The sequence below is a fragment of the Esox lucius genome, chromosome 6 (genome assembly GCF_011004845.1).
Source record: "Esox lucius isolate fEsoLuc1 chromosome 6, fEsoLuc1.pri, whole genome shotgun sequence".
In the NCBI taxonomy this organism is placed as follows: Eukaryota; Metazoa; Chordata; class Actinopteri; order Esociformes; family Esocidae; genus Esox; species Esox lucius.
In genome coordinates, this window is record NC_047574.1 from 20,475,687 (window position 1) to 20,488,722 (window position 13,036).

Genomic DNA, 13,036 nt, shown 5'->3' on the forward strand with positions numbered 1-13,036 from the left:
AAGACTGAACAGTGTTGCAAAAAGGAATGGAATCCAAAACCATAACCGACAAGATACACCAGGGAGAGAGGAACTTAAATAGGGACTCTGATGAGGAAGATCAGCAATAACAACAAACAGGTGTCTGTACTCCAAATTAAGGATCTCACTTTATGACCCCGGAAATATATATATATATATATATTTTTTTTTAGGGTTTGCTTCTATGTTGTGCTTTTGTTTGATTTGTTATGAAGTGCATACAGTGCACTCTGTAAATGAAGCATTGCTTCTTCTTTATGCACCAGATATGGAATCAAAGAATTACAATGAAGATACATTATTGATTATCTGCTTTTATTTGTTAGTTTTTGTGTACATATTGGTTTCAACATTAAGAAATGACAACTGTATGAACATTAGATATAAACCCGCTATTTTAGGGCACTTAACAGAATTTGTGTGGGCATTAGAATTATTTCTTCTCCGGAGTGTAGGCTTTGGGTTTGATTTAGTCTGCTATTGTCGTGTATGACATCATAAGGACCAAAGAGCTTTCCAAACAGTTTAAAAATAGGGTGGAAGTCCACCTAAAATAACTTGCAGAGTTATGGAAAAAGGTATTGTGTACGGATGAGACAAAGATTTGAATGGACTAAAGAGATTTCAAGAGGAAAGAGTTGAGAGAAAAAGGAAATTCCAAAGGTTTTCTGCATACCAACTCATCTGTGAAATACAGTGGAGGGGATGTTATTGCTCTATTTGGAATGTTTGGTTTTTACTGATAGTGGCTCAGGCTGATGATGGTGGCAGCAGACTTATTTCTTAAATGATCAACAAAATTTCTTTGCCTACTTTTCTTAAGCACCTTCAACCATAGTTTTGGACTGTTGAAGGCGTGACGGTTAAAGATTATTGGTGGAGGTTGATGCTTCTGAGGTTGGTTGCATGGTTATTATCTGATGTTCCAGATGGTTGATTGTTTGGAGGATGGTTGCTTCTTCATTACTTGATGTTCCAGATTGCTCTAAAGGTTAATGGAGCTAGATGATTTGGAGGACAGTTTGTTGGTAGTTGCAGAATAGTAAAGGGGAGATAAGGGCTCTTATTGTTTGGGTAGAAGTACGGGTGGTCTCTGCTTTCTGGAGAGTTAATTCCCAAAAAGAAGAAAAGGTCAGCACTTAGAAAATCCAGGGACAGTAAACTATGTGGATGAGAAATATTTGAGCTGAGATGTGAAACAATGATGAAACCGGCTGTGTTGCCTGTGACTTCTGGGCAGTGGCATAGGAACAGAAAACAGTGACAGGCATTGTTTGACCTATAGCAGTAGTTGGTAGGTTATTTTTAGAGACATCAAGGCTCTCTGGAAAAGGGTGTGTGATGTCACTGTGAATTGACTTGTAGGACGTGACAAGATGCATAGAAGATGCATAGAACTCTAGGGCTCTGTGCTCTTGGAGATGTTCTTGCTGGAAAGGGGCACATTCTGCCTAGGGATCCAATACATGTGTATCTTCTAAGCAGGAAGACATTTGTTTACAGAGGAAATTCTAAAGCAGATTTCCATTCAGTCAGAGATGGTCAGTGGCTAATCGGTGGGCCAACTGAACTATTACTGCCAGAGTGGCCATGCCTGATAGGCTAAACAGTAGTTGAGATGCATACAGTAGTTGAGATGATGTGGTGAAACAGTTATTAGGACCGTGGCATACAGTGGATATAAAAATTCTACACACCCCTGATAAAATGCCAGGTTCTTGTGATGTAAAATAATGAGACAAAGATAAATCATGTCAGAACTTTTTCCACCTTTAATGTGACCTATAACGTGAACAATTCAATTGAAAAACAAACTGAAATCTTTGAGGGGGAAAAATAAAAAACTCACAGTAACCTGGTTGCGTAAGTGTGCACACCCTTAAACTAATACTTTGTTAAAGGACCTTTTGATTTTATTACAGCACTCAGTCTTTTTGGGTAGGAGTCTATAAGCATGGCACATCTTGACTTGTCAATATCTGCCCACTCTTCTTTGCAAAAGCACTCCAAATCTGTCAGATTGCGAGGACATCTCTTGTGAACAGCCTTCTTCAGATCACCCCACAGATGTTCAATTGGATTCAGGTCTGGGTTCTGGCTGGGCCATTCCAAAACTTTAATCTTCTCCTGGTGAAGCCATGCTTTTGTGGATTTGGATGTGTGCTTTGGGTCGTTGTCGTGCTGAAAGGTGAACTTCATCTTCAGCTTTCTAATGGACGCCTGAAGGTTTTGTGCCAAAATTGCCTGGTATTAGGAACTGCTCATAATTCCCTCCACCCTGACTAAGGCCCCGGTTCCAGCTGAAGAAAAACAGCCCCAAACCATGATGCTGCCACCACCATGCTTCACTGTGGGTATGGTTTTCTTTTGGTGATGTGAAGTGTTGTTCTTGTGGCAAACATACCTTTTGGAATCATGGCCAAAAAGTTCAAACTTGGTTTCATCAGACCATAACACATTTTCCCACATGCTTTTGGGGGACTTGATGTTTGTTTTTGCAAACTTCAGCCGGGCTTGGATGTTTTTCTTTGTAAGAAAAAGCCGTTGTGCCACCCTGCCCCATAGCCCATTCATATGAAGTATACGTACATGTGATTGTTGTCACATGTACCACACAGCCAGTACTAGCCAGAAATTCCTGCAGTTCCTTTAATGTTGCTGTAGGCCTCTTGGAAGACTCCCTAACCAGTTTTTCTTCTCGTCTCTTCATCAATTTTGGAGGGATGTCAAGTTCTTGGTAATGTCTCTGTTGTGCCATAATTTCTCCACTTGATGATGCTTTGCAATAATTTTTTTACCTATCTCCTGACTGATATCTTTCAACAATGAGATCCCTCTGATGCTTTGGAAGCTCTCTGCGAACCATGGCTTTTGCTCTGAAATGCAACTAAAAAAATGTCAGGAAAATCCTACTAGAACAGCTGAACTTTATTTGTGATTAATCAGAGTCACTTTAAGTGATGGCAGGTGTGTAATGACTTCTATTTAACACGAGTTTGAATGTGATTGGTTAATTCTGAACACAGCCACATCCCCACTTATAAGGGTGTGTGCACACTTATGCAACCAGGTTATTGTAAGGTTTTTATTTTTTTATTTTTGTTATTGGCCATGGCTACAGCAGATTTGAGCAACAATTATGTTGGCTAATTCCTAAACATTTTGAGAAAACATTCAACAAGATGCTACAGCATTTGTAGGTTTTGTAGGATAAAGATGTTTGCAATTAAGGTAACAATTGTACATTTGTACATCTGTAAATGTGTTTTGTATTGTCATGATAGGGGCTTACTGGCTTATTACATCCAGTGAAAAGAATGAAATACTTTATTTTGCTGTTTTTTTTGTTATTCTGTCTCTCACTGTTCAAATAAACCTACCATTAAAATTATAGACTGATCATTTCTTCGTCAGTGGGCAAACATAAAAAATCAGCAGGGGATCAAATAATGTTTTCCCTTAATGTATGTATATATATAAAATTGTAATTATGGGGTATAGTATGTAGATGGACGGCAATATATACAGTTCCGGAAAAAATTAAGCACCTTTTACTTTCCTTTCCAAAAATGTCAAACAGGAAGGTTTTGAGTGAGGAACAGAAGGGTTAAAATTAAGAGACCACTACAAATGTAACGCTTCTGTTCCTGACTCAAAACTTGCCTTTTCAACTTTTTAGGAAAGGAAAGAAAAAGGTGCAGTGGTCTCATTTGTTTCCAGAGCTGTATATATAAACATTTATAAGAACTGTCAAAAGACCTGCGTAACAAGGTAATGGAACTTTATAAGGATGGAAAAGTATTTATACAGATACCTTTGAAAATGCCAGTCAGTACTGTTCAATCACATATTAAGAAGTGGAAAATTTGGGGATCTCTTGTTACCAAGACAAGGTCAGGTAGACCAAAAAAAGATTTCAGCCAAATTCCTTTATATATATATATATATATATATATATATATATATATACACTCACCTAAAGGATTATTAGGAACACCTGTTCAATTTCTCATTAATGCAATTATCTAATCAACCAATCACATGGCAGTTGCTTCAATGCATTTAGGGGTGTGGTCCTGGTCAAGACAATCTCCTGAACTCCAAACTGAATGTCAGAATGGGAAAGAAAGGTGATTTAAGCAATTTTGAGCGTGGCATGGTTGTTGGTGCCAGACGGGCCAGTCTGAGTATTTCACAATCTGCTCAGTTACCGGGATTTTCACGCACAACCATTTCTAGGGTTTACAAAGCATGGTGTGAAAAGGGAAAAACATCCAGTATGCGGCAGTCCTGTGGGCGAAAATGCCTTGTTGATGCTAGAGGTCAGAGGAGAATGGGCCGACTGATTCAAGCTGATTGAAGAGCAACTTTGACTGAAATAACCACTCATTATAACCGAGGTATGCAGCAAAGCATTTGTGAAGCCACAACACGCACAACCTTGAAGCAGATGGGCTACAACAGCAGAAGACCCCACCGGGTACCACTCAAATAGGAAAAAGATGTATACAATTTGCACAAGCTTACCAAAATTAGACAGTTGAAGACTGGAAGAATGTTGCCTGGTCTGATGAGTCTCGATTTCTGTTGAGACATTCAGATGGTAAAGTTTTCTTGGCACACTTTAGGCCCCTTAGTGCCAATTGGGCATCGTTTAAATGCCACGGCCTACCTGAGCATTGTTTCTGACCATGTCCATCCCTTCATGATCACCATGTACCCATCCTCTGATGGCTACTTCCAGCAGGATCATGCACCATGTCACAAAGCTCGAATCATTTCAAATTGGTTTCTTGAACATGACAATGAGTTCACTGTACTGAAATGGCCCCCACAGTCACCAGATCTCAACCCAATAGAGTATCTTTGGGATGTAGTGGACCGGGAGCTTCGTGCCCTGGATGTGCATCCCACAAATCTCCATCAACTGCAAGATGCTATCCTATCAATATGGGCCAACATTTCTAAAGAATGCTTTCAGCACCTTGTTGAATCAATGGCACGTAGAATTAAGGCAGTTCTGAAGGCGAAAGGGGGTCAAACACAGTATTAGTATGGTGTTCCTAATAATCCTTTAGGTGAGTGTATATGTATATATATTTTAAATAAAGCACAACAAAAAGTGTTGATACAGTAGTGAAGGGGTCTGGTATACTTTCTGAAGGCACTGTTCAATCTGAAAACATAATGAAGTATGACATTTCATAGCAGAGAAAAATATATATTATATTAAAAAAATTCTACTGCAGAAACAGCTGGGAACTAACACATTACATTTTTCTTGAAGTAACGGGTGTTTAGGTTCTTCAAAGTTCATACTATCTTATACCTTTTGATTTAATTATATGCAATTCATGTATTATACTGTAACTATATGTCAGGTTAAACAGCTACTCAAAGCACTCTTAGGAGCCTTAAAACATTTTTATGTGTTGTGGATCATTATTGACACAGAAACATTTTGCCCTACATCCAATTACTATGAAATGAAAATAACACAACCTATTAGCTTCGCTTGCAACACATGGTTTATAACATTTCATACTGTTTGTGTTTCTCCTGCTGACCATAGACTGAACCCAAAACAGTACACATAGCCCCTCAGTTTCCACCTTAGTGATAGTTAAACAGTAAATAAGTACAAGGCAGCAACATCAGTTTGGCTCATTAAAGTTGAGGAGCCCAATCTGTAGCCAGAGTAAACACAGCTTGGGAGCTCCTATTAACCTGCTCTGTGAACCGTGCTGGATGCATAACACCACACCGTCATCTCCATTAATGGATGTTTAAAGAAAAATGTGTGGGGTTCTGCTCAAGCACTGAAGAAGGCACCCATTCTGAAGCACCATCAACTTTCAGATGGATCTCAACAAATCAGGATATCTTTCAAAACACCAGCATGGAGTAATAGCTTACACTTCAGTTTAGAACTAATGGACAAATTTTTAGCAGAGCAGGGACATTTCTGCAGAGAAGTCAGTATTGAGTGTGAATACAGGCAGTTAAACTTTGCCATAGCCTAACAGCAAAGTACTCTGGCCTGTGCTATGAGCTGCAAGATAACAGCATCTTACCAGCTCAGAATAATGTGACAGCTAACACCCACATGGTGCACCGACCAATGGTACTCCTGGATTAATATACCCACAACTTACAGAAATGGACACAAATTATGTGACATTTAGATTCTAAAATGACAGTGACCAAATCCACTCCATTTTGGCTAGGCACATTTTATAAAACAGATCTAACTGTCCGATTTAACAATGAGCAAAATAAAACAGCAAAATAAAAAGGTATTCCATTCTATTCCCTGGATGTAATAAGCCAGTAAGCCCCAATCATGACAACACAAAACACATTTACCGATGTACAATGTACAGTTATTAGTTCCCATTGCAAACATCTTCATCAAGTTTAACGCAGTTTGAATCACTATAAGCCTTGTTGACCCCTCTCCAAACATAGTGCATATGGTTTTGACCATAAAGCTCTATTTTGGTCTGGTCATTCCAAATTACAGTGTGCCAGGAGCTGTGAGGCTTGTCAAGGTGTTTCGGGCATATTGTAACCGTATGCTTTTTTGGCATTGGCGCAGTAATTGCTTCTTTCTGGCAACTCGACCATGCAGCTCATTTTTGTTCAAGTATTGTCTTATTGTGTTTCTTGAAACATACAGAGCAGCCTGTGTTCCTCCTGTGGATACCTGTGGGTTTTTTCTTTGTATCCCGAACAACTCTTCTGGTAGTTTTGGCTGAAATCTTTCTTGGTCTACCTGACCTTGGCTTGGTATGAAGAGATCTCTGAATTTTCCACTTCTTAATAAGTGATTGAACAGTACTGACTGGCATTTGAAAAGCTTTGGATATCTTTTTATATAAATGTTCCATCTTTATAAAGTTAAATTACCTTGTTACGCAGGTCTTTTGACAGTTCTTTTCTGCTCCCCATGGCTCAGTATCTAGCCTTCTCAGTGCATCCATGTGAGACTTAACATACTCTTTTACTGTTTATACACAGACACTAATTGCAATTGTGTGTGTCACCTTGTGTGTCTGTAACAAGGTCAAACATTCAAAGGTATGTAAACTTTTGATCAGGGACATTTTGGTGATTTCTTTTCTCATTATAATTTATAAAGGAGCCAAACAACTATGTGATAATGGCTTCACAGTATTTTTACATGATCAGTCAAATTTTCTTAATCAATGCCAAAATTTCACTATTTCTGCCAGGGTGTACAAACTTATGAGCACAACTGTAAATGGCTCCTAGGTGAAGGCCAATGTTAATGTAGTTATATCTTTGTTAGAGCAATTTCTTTCACCTGTGTAAACTTGGATCTTCCACAGCATTGGGGTTCAATACTTATGCAAGAAGCATAATTAAATGTTAAATTTTTCTGACAAATATGTCACAACAAAAATAACTGATGTTGAGTGTAAGCAATTTTAAATCAAATTAAAGAGCAAAATGTCAGTGTACCATATGTAATTTAATCAAATCTGAGAATTGGTCAGGCTTTTACAGCACACTGTGTGAAATACTTGTGTCTTTTTTATTTGTGTTAATATTTGATTCATATTTCAGATGCCTTTGTTGGTGGGGTGATCGGCCTGCTCTTTGCCTACATATGCTACCGGCAGCACTACCCCCCTTTCCTGCACATGGACTGCCATTTGCCTTACGCCAGTATCACCAAAGCAACCCACCTCATCTCCGCCCAGGGTGACCCCCTGGCCCTGCCCACCGAGAATGCCACAAGCCTGCCTCTGAAGGGGCTTTCAGAGGGGCCTGTATGACTCCTGCCCACCCTTACCTCCAGACCCTTGCCTCAGCCCCAAACCCAGAACACCTAACTGCCTACCCCTCACTTAAACAGACTGACAAGCTAGCACTTACACATTCCAAGGGACAGTAGTACTGTACACCCCCCCCCCCCCCCTTAACATTTTTCCCTCCACCCTCACCTTGCATTTGTTTGGCCTGGCTTAATCACACACCCTTTCAGGGTTCCATATTTAGAGAGTCTGTGTATGTGCAACAATAGGAAAGTCCTGTGTAGCTCATTTGGGAAGAGCATGCCACTTGCAATGCCAGGGTTGTGGTTTCCACACTATGGAAATGTTGTGAAACAGTAAGTCACAAAGTATTGTCATCCTTAATGAAATGGAAAAAGTAAACAGCACAAACAACGAGTCACCTTCTGGTCTCAAACATGAGGTGGAGCCCTATACTTTCATTCAACTCAACAAGTATTGTCACCTGTCATGAAGTTGAGTAAATGTAAAAAAAAAAACAACACTGAGTCATATTCTGGGCTCAAACATAGTTGGGAACTGTATATTTTTATTTCAACACTTTCATTTCTCAAACCCAAAACAATTATTCAGTAGTACTATTATTTCTGCAAAACTTTAGTTTCTAAAGTATTGGCACCCATTCAATCCATCAGTGTTATGTCTCCCCTGGAGTGAGTAACAGCACTGAACCTCTCCCCGCAAAGCCTGCAGGTTGGTGTGCACTTTTGGAGGGTTCTTAGACAACTCCTCAGTAGAGCACATCCTTTCAAGAACCTTGATAGTCTTAGGTTTGCGCTTAGGTTTTTGCTCCAATTGTATCTTCAACATGCTTTATAAAGTTCAGGTCCAGAAACGTGTGGGTTGGGCTCATTACAGGATTGTTTCTACCAACCCTTCGAAAGAACTTGTTGACATGGAGGTGGGTTCTAACCGTTGATGTTGAGAATTCCACTAGTCAGTGCCGTTCTGAGACTGTGATCCTTGGATTAGATCTTTGCCTCTCTCACCATCTTCCTCTCTGTGTTCTTACCCTATTCAACATTTGCAACTATTCCAGACTTCTGAAATTTTTGATCATTGCCCTGATTTTGCTAATTGGTATTTTCAAGTGTTTATCTATTTTTATATATGCTTTACCAGATCAGTGTATGTCAGCAATCATCTGTCTCTTTTCAGTTGACAGCTCCTTGGTTTTACCCATGGTGATGGATGACCGGGATTGTACATAGCATGTAATCTCGTATTTATACCCAAGGCAAACAGGAACAGGTGAAAGGTATTAATACAGTTCCTGGGCACTGAATATAGTAACGGATACAGTTCCAGCCTAGAATATAGTAACGGACACCACATCAATTATTTGAAATATTCTTTAGGTTTGAAACCTATGTTTTGCAGAAATAATCATACAACACAATACAAATGTTTTGTGTTTAAATAAAAATATTCAGTTCCTACCTTTGTTTGAGGCCAAAATACGACTCATTGTTTTTTATTTTTTACATTTACTTTTGCTCAACTTCATGACAGGTGACAATGCTTGTTGAGTTGACTGTGTATGGATATATCAGGACACTACCGGTTGCAAATAAAAATATATATAAAAATTAACAGGGGCAGGTTGAGCAAAAGCAACATTAAACAGCTGTGACAAATTACTGTGTCAGTGAGCTGCTCAAATGTTATGGTAGGACCGAGGATGCTCATTAGAAGTGGCCGGTCTGTCCCTGATCCCGTCAGTACAATCGAGTGACCATGCTAGGCAGCTGGGTGGCAGGTTGATGTTGAATTGGAAGGAAAGAAGAGCGCCTGGTAGTAATCCCATTAAATGTCACAGCAATGGAACTTTAGGTGTCACAGCTCCCCAGTATGATTTATGAGATACAATAACTTAGCACATCAGCAGTAAGGGAATTCAGGCAACAGAATCTGACTGAACATTTAGAGCACATATCCACTGTAAAGAATGTATGGTAATGTTGTCAGAATTGTCATCAGTTAGCATTATATTAGCCTCTGCCTGGGTCTTTAGACCCACAAAGCAGGTTATAACATTGCCTCCATCTCTTCTGTCGCTGGTTGTCCATGGCAACATAATTATAAACATAGCCAGAATTAATTCATGGAGAGAAGCATTGTTCCTTGGCAAGGCCAATCTTACGATAATTTCTCTTTTCCTAATTCCTACCAATCTTTCTATCTGTTTCTCCCTGTACTGTTTCTCTCTATTTTCTATCCCCCCCTATCTCTCTTTACTCTTACCTTATCTTCCCTCTCTCTGCCTCCACAATCTCCCCCGCTCCATCTCTTATACTCGCTCACACTTTCCTTGGTGTTGGCTGACTGGATGTTTAATGTTTCTTGCACTGAGGTTGATCCTGGATTTGAATACAGATTAAAGCTCAAAGAGGGCAATCAATAACGTGAAGGTGGAACTGGTATGGTGGAAGTGCGTTGAGCCGGGCATAAACTCCAATCTGATCCTGCATTAATCCTCATTATGTTGGGTTAGGCAGCCTGGCTCGTGAGGACATTAGAGCCAAATGAAAATTAAGCGGCACCAAAGACTGCCCCAGCATTGTGAATAGATTTTTGTCTCAGTGGCCTCCCCAAAAATTAAACAATATACAATTCTAGAGGGGTTAGGGTCTTTATCAAGGGAGCTGTTCCTGGATGCTATTTATGTTATTAATCTTTGCTAACTATTCAGTGTTGAATTTTGCCAAGCCCAGGTTTAAGGCCAATTTATTGATTAAATAAAACGCCAAGCAACTTAGTTCTCTCATGTAAGTAACTGCAACTTAGTGTGATAACATTCCCATTGTTAGTCATCAAACTGATTTGTCAATGTACTATGAAGAGTTTACCCTAATAAGACAAACTGGGATACTTCTCTCACAGTTGAGGTATAGGGTACCACTGCTGTGACATGAGAAAGATGAGATGAGCTGAACTGTTTATTGCCTGTTCAATTCCAGTCATTCTCACCACCATTCCAGAATAAAGAACTCCCATTTTGAACCATTGTCCACCAAAATAGGAAAACAAAAGACTGTTTCTGCTTGCAACTTCATACCATTATGACTGTTCCCAATGATCTGTATGTAGTCTGACTTTTCCAAAACCTCATTAAAACGAGATGGGCTATTTTACATTGTGGCTGTTACAGAAAAGAATCACAGTCATAATCAACAATCTCACAAAATGGTACCTATTGTCAGATCTTTAAATGTTGGCGTGGGTGTGTCTGATTGATAGGATTCACCAGCATTGGACAAAGACTGTGCTTTTGGTGCAATAACATTGTAACACAGAGCAAAACAAGTTTGGCGTGAGCCATTCGTTAAGGCCATGATGGGTGGGTTTTTGTAAAGGTGCTAACCACTGGACATCAGTATATCCAAGTAGAGGACTGAGTATTTATCTGCCTTGCTAAAAGTTGATCCAGCTGATGCACGAAAGTCTAGAACTTTCATGTATGTCTTTGCCCTACTTATTGCAATGAAGTGTTTTAAGGTGTGCATATCCTCAAGCTTAAAATGTAACATCTAAAGTTCTGTTGCTGGGATCATTATCAGAAATCTCTTTGTAGTTTTGGAGCCTTTTGGAGCCACAAATTACTTTATCATTTTCCATTTTCTTAATGTAGCATTATGTTTGCAGCAAAAAAGGTGTTTATGTGTCTTGAAAATGTATGACGTGATAAAAAGTAGACTACAAAAATAGGTGATTGTGAATAAATATTTAAGGGCAAAATTGCTGTTCATTAGAGTACAATGATGTGTTGCTTAATTTTTATGTTTTACTTTATGTTTTATTTTTTTCTTCTAAATTTTGTAGAATTTATTTGGAAAATGCAACCAAACTGATGTGAATAACTGTCTTTTGAGAAACAAAATAAGAAAGTATCATTATTAACCATGGCATGCAAATTCCATTTGTAAAAAGAGACTATTTTCTATCAATAAGCATGTCTGGCCTTGAGAGCACTTTGGAAATGTGTTTTGCTGTTTGTAGTATACTTTATGTGCAACAAAAGTAGTGTCTGCAGCTGTGAAATTCCTCCATGAAAAGAGATATTTGAAAAGGGTCCATATGTTTGCTTCATTTGTTGATAAGTGTCTACAGACCTTCCTTTATGGGCAAGGAAATCTTAAAGTTGCAAATGTGTAGACACAACATGAATCCATTAAAATTTTTAGGATACATTTTAGGATGTTACTGAAAATGCATTTGAATAGATTTTTTAAATATCATTACAATTTTATTTTAAAATATGCAACTAAATAATACGCATTATGTCCCAAATGAAATAGGTCTTCAGTTCTTATCTGTTTATTTTCTTTCTCCAGTACAGTCATTGTCAGACGAGAGCTTAGAAGTGACAGAGTCGTGTGTGTGAGTGTGTGTTATTCTGTTTTAAGTGACAGTGGGTGTGTGTTGTGTTGTTCTACATCAGTCCGTCTACACTATTATTTGGGGTGTTTTCAATAAATCGAATGATATGCTTATCAATGTTGTATCTGGATTTACTTTTTTCCTGTGAAGTGGAATATGTAGATATTTTTCAGAGTGTACCGTGTGCAATTATACTGTGTTAGAAGTATCTGTGAAAGTGGCATGAGTGGTTTTTGGGTGAGGTGGGGGATTCAACAGAATATCATTATTCTGTAGAATATCATTATTACTGTGTGTCTATGTATACATGCTGTGAAACAATCCACATGGGACTGGAGTATATATCGCTCACTGGCTAGCCTATTCCTTGTCACACCGCCCCTGTACATGTGGCAAATCATCATTGTTAACAGCATTATAGAAATGTTATCATACTCACTCAAATTCCATTAGGATTCCCATATAAATACAAATATACAGAATGTTAATTTCTATAGCAAGTCAGGGTCCCAAACTGTAGAGTCGGAGTTAGCAACTGCATTCATCTGTGGTCTGAACATAATTATAACCAGTGGGGAATTATCAGGGCCTTCTACAAGGCAAAATGATTCACATGTGTAGGTGTATATAACTGCGTTCGGAGAGTATTCATACCCTTTCAATTTTTCCACATTTTGTTACGACTTATGAAATTGACTTAAATACATTTATAATCACATTTACATAAGTATTCAGACCCTTTGTAGACACTGATCATCCTTGAGTTGTTCCTACAACTTGAGTCCACTTGTTGTAACTTCAATTGATTGTAAATG

The 13,036-nt window shown here is 38.7% G+C and overlaps 1 protein-coding gene across 1 annotated transcript in view; it reads left to right on the forward strand.

The window, feature by feature from the left end:
• plpp4 (phospholipid phosphatase 4) overlaps window positions 1–12,595 on the forward strand; it is a 109,475-nt gene extending 96,880 nt beyond the window's left edge. The window contains exon 7 of the mRNA XM_013134201.3: window positions 7,612–12,595. Within this exon, the coding sequence (XP_012989655.1) occupies window positions 7,612–7,823 (212 nt within the window). The 3' untranslated portion in view covers window positions 7,824–12,595. The remainder of the gene's footprint in view (window positions 1–7,611) is intronic.
• Window positions 12,596–13,036: the final 441 nt, after the last annotated feature.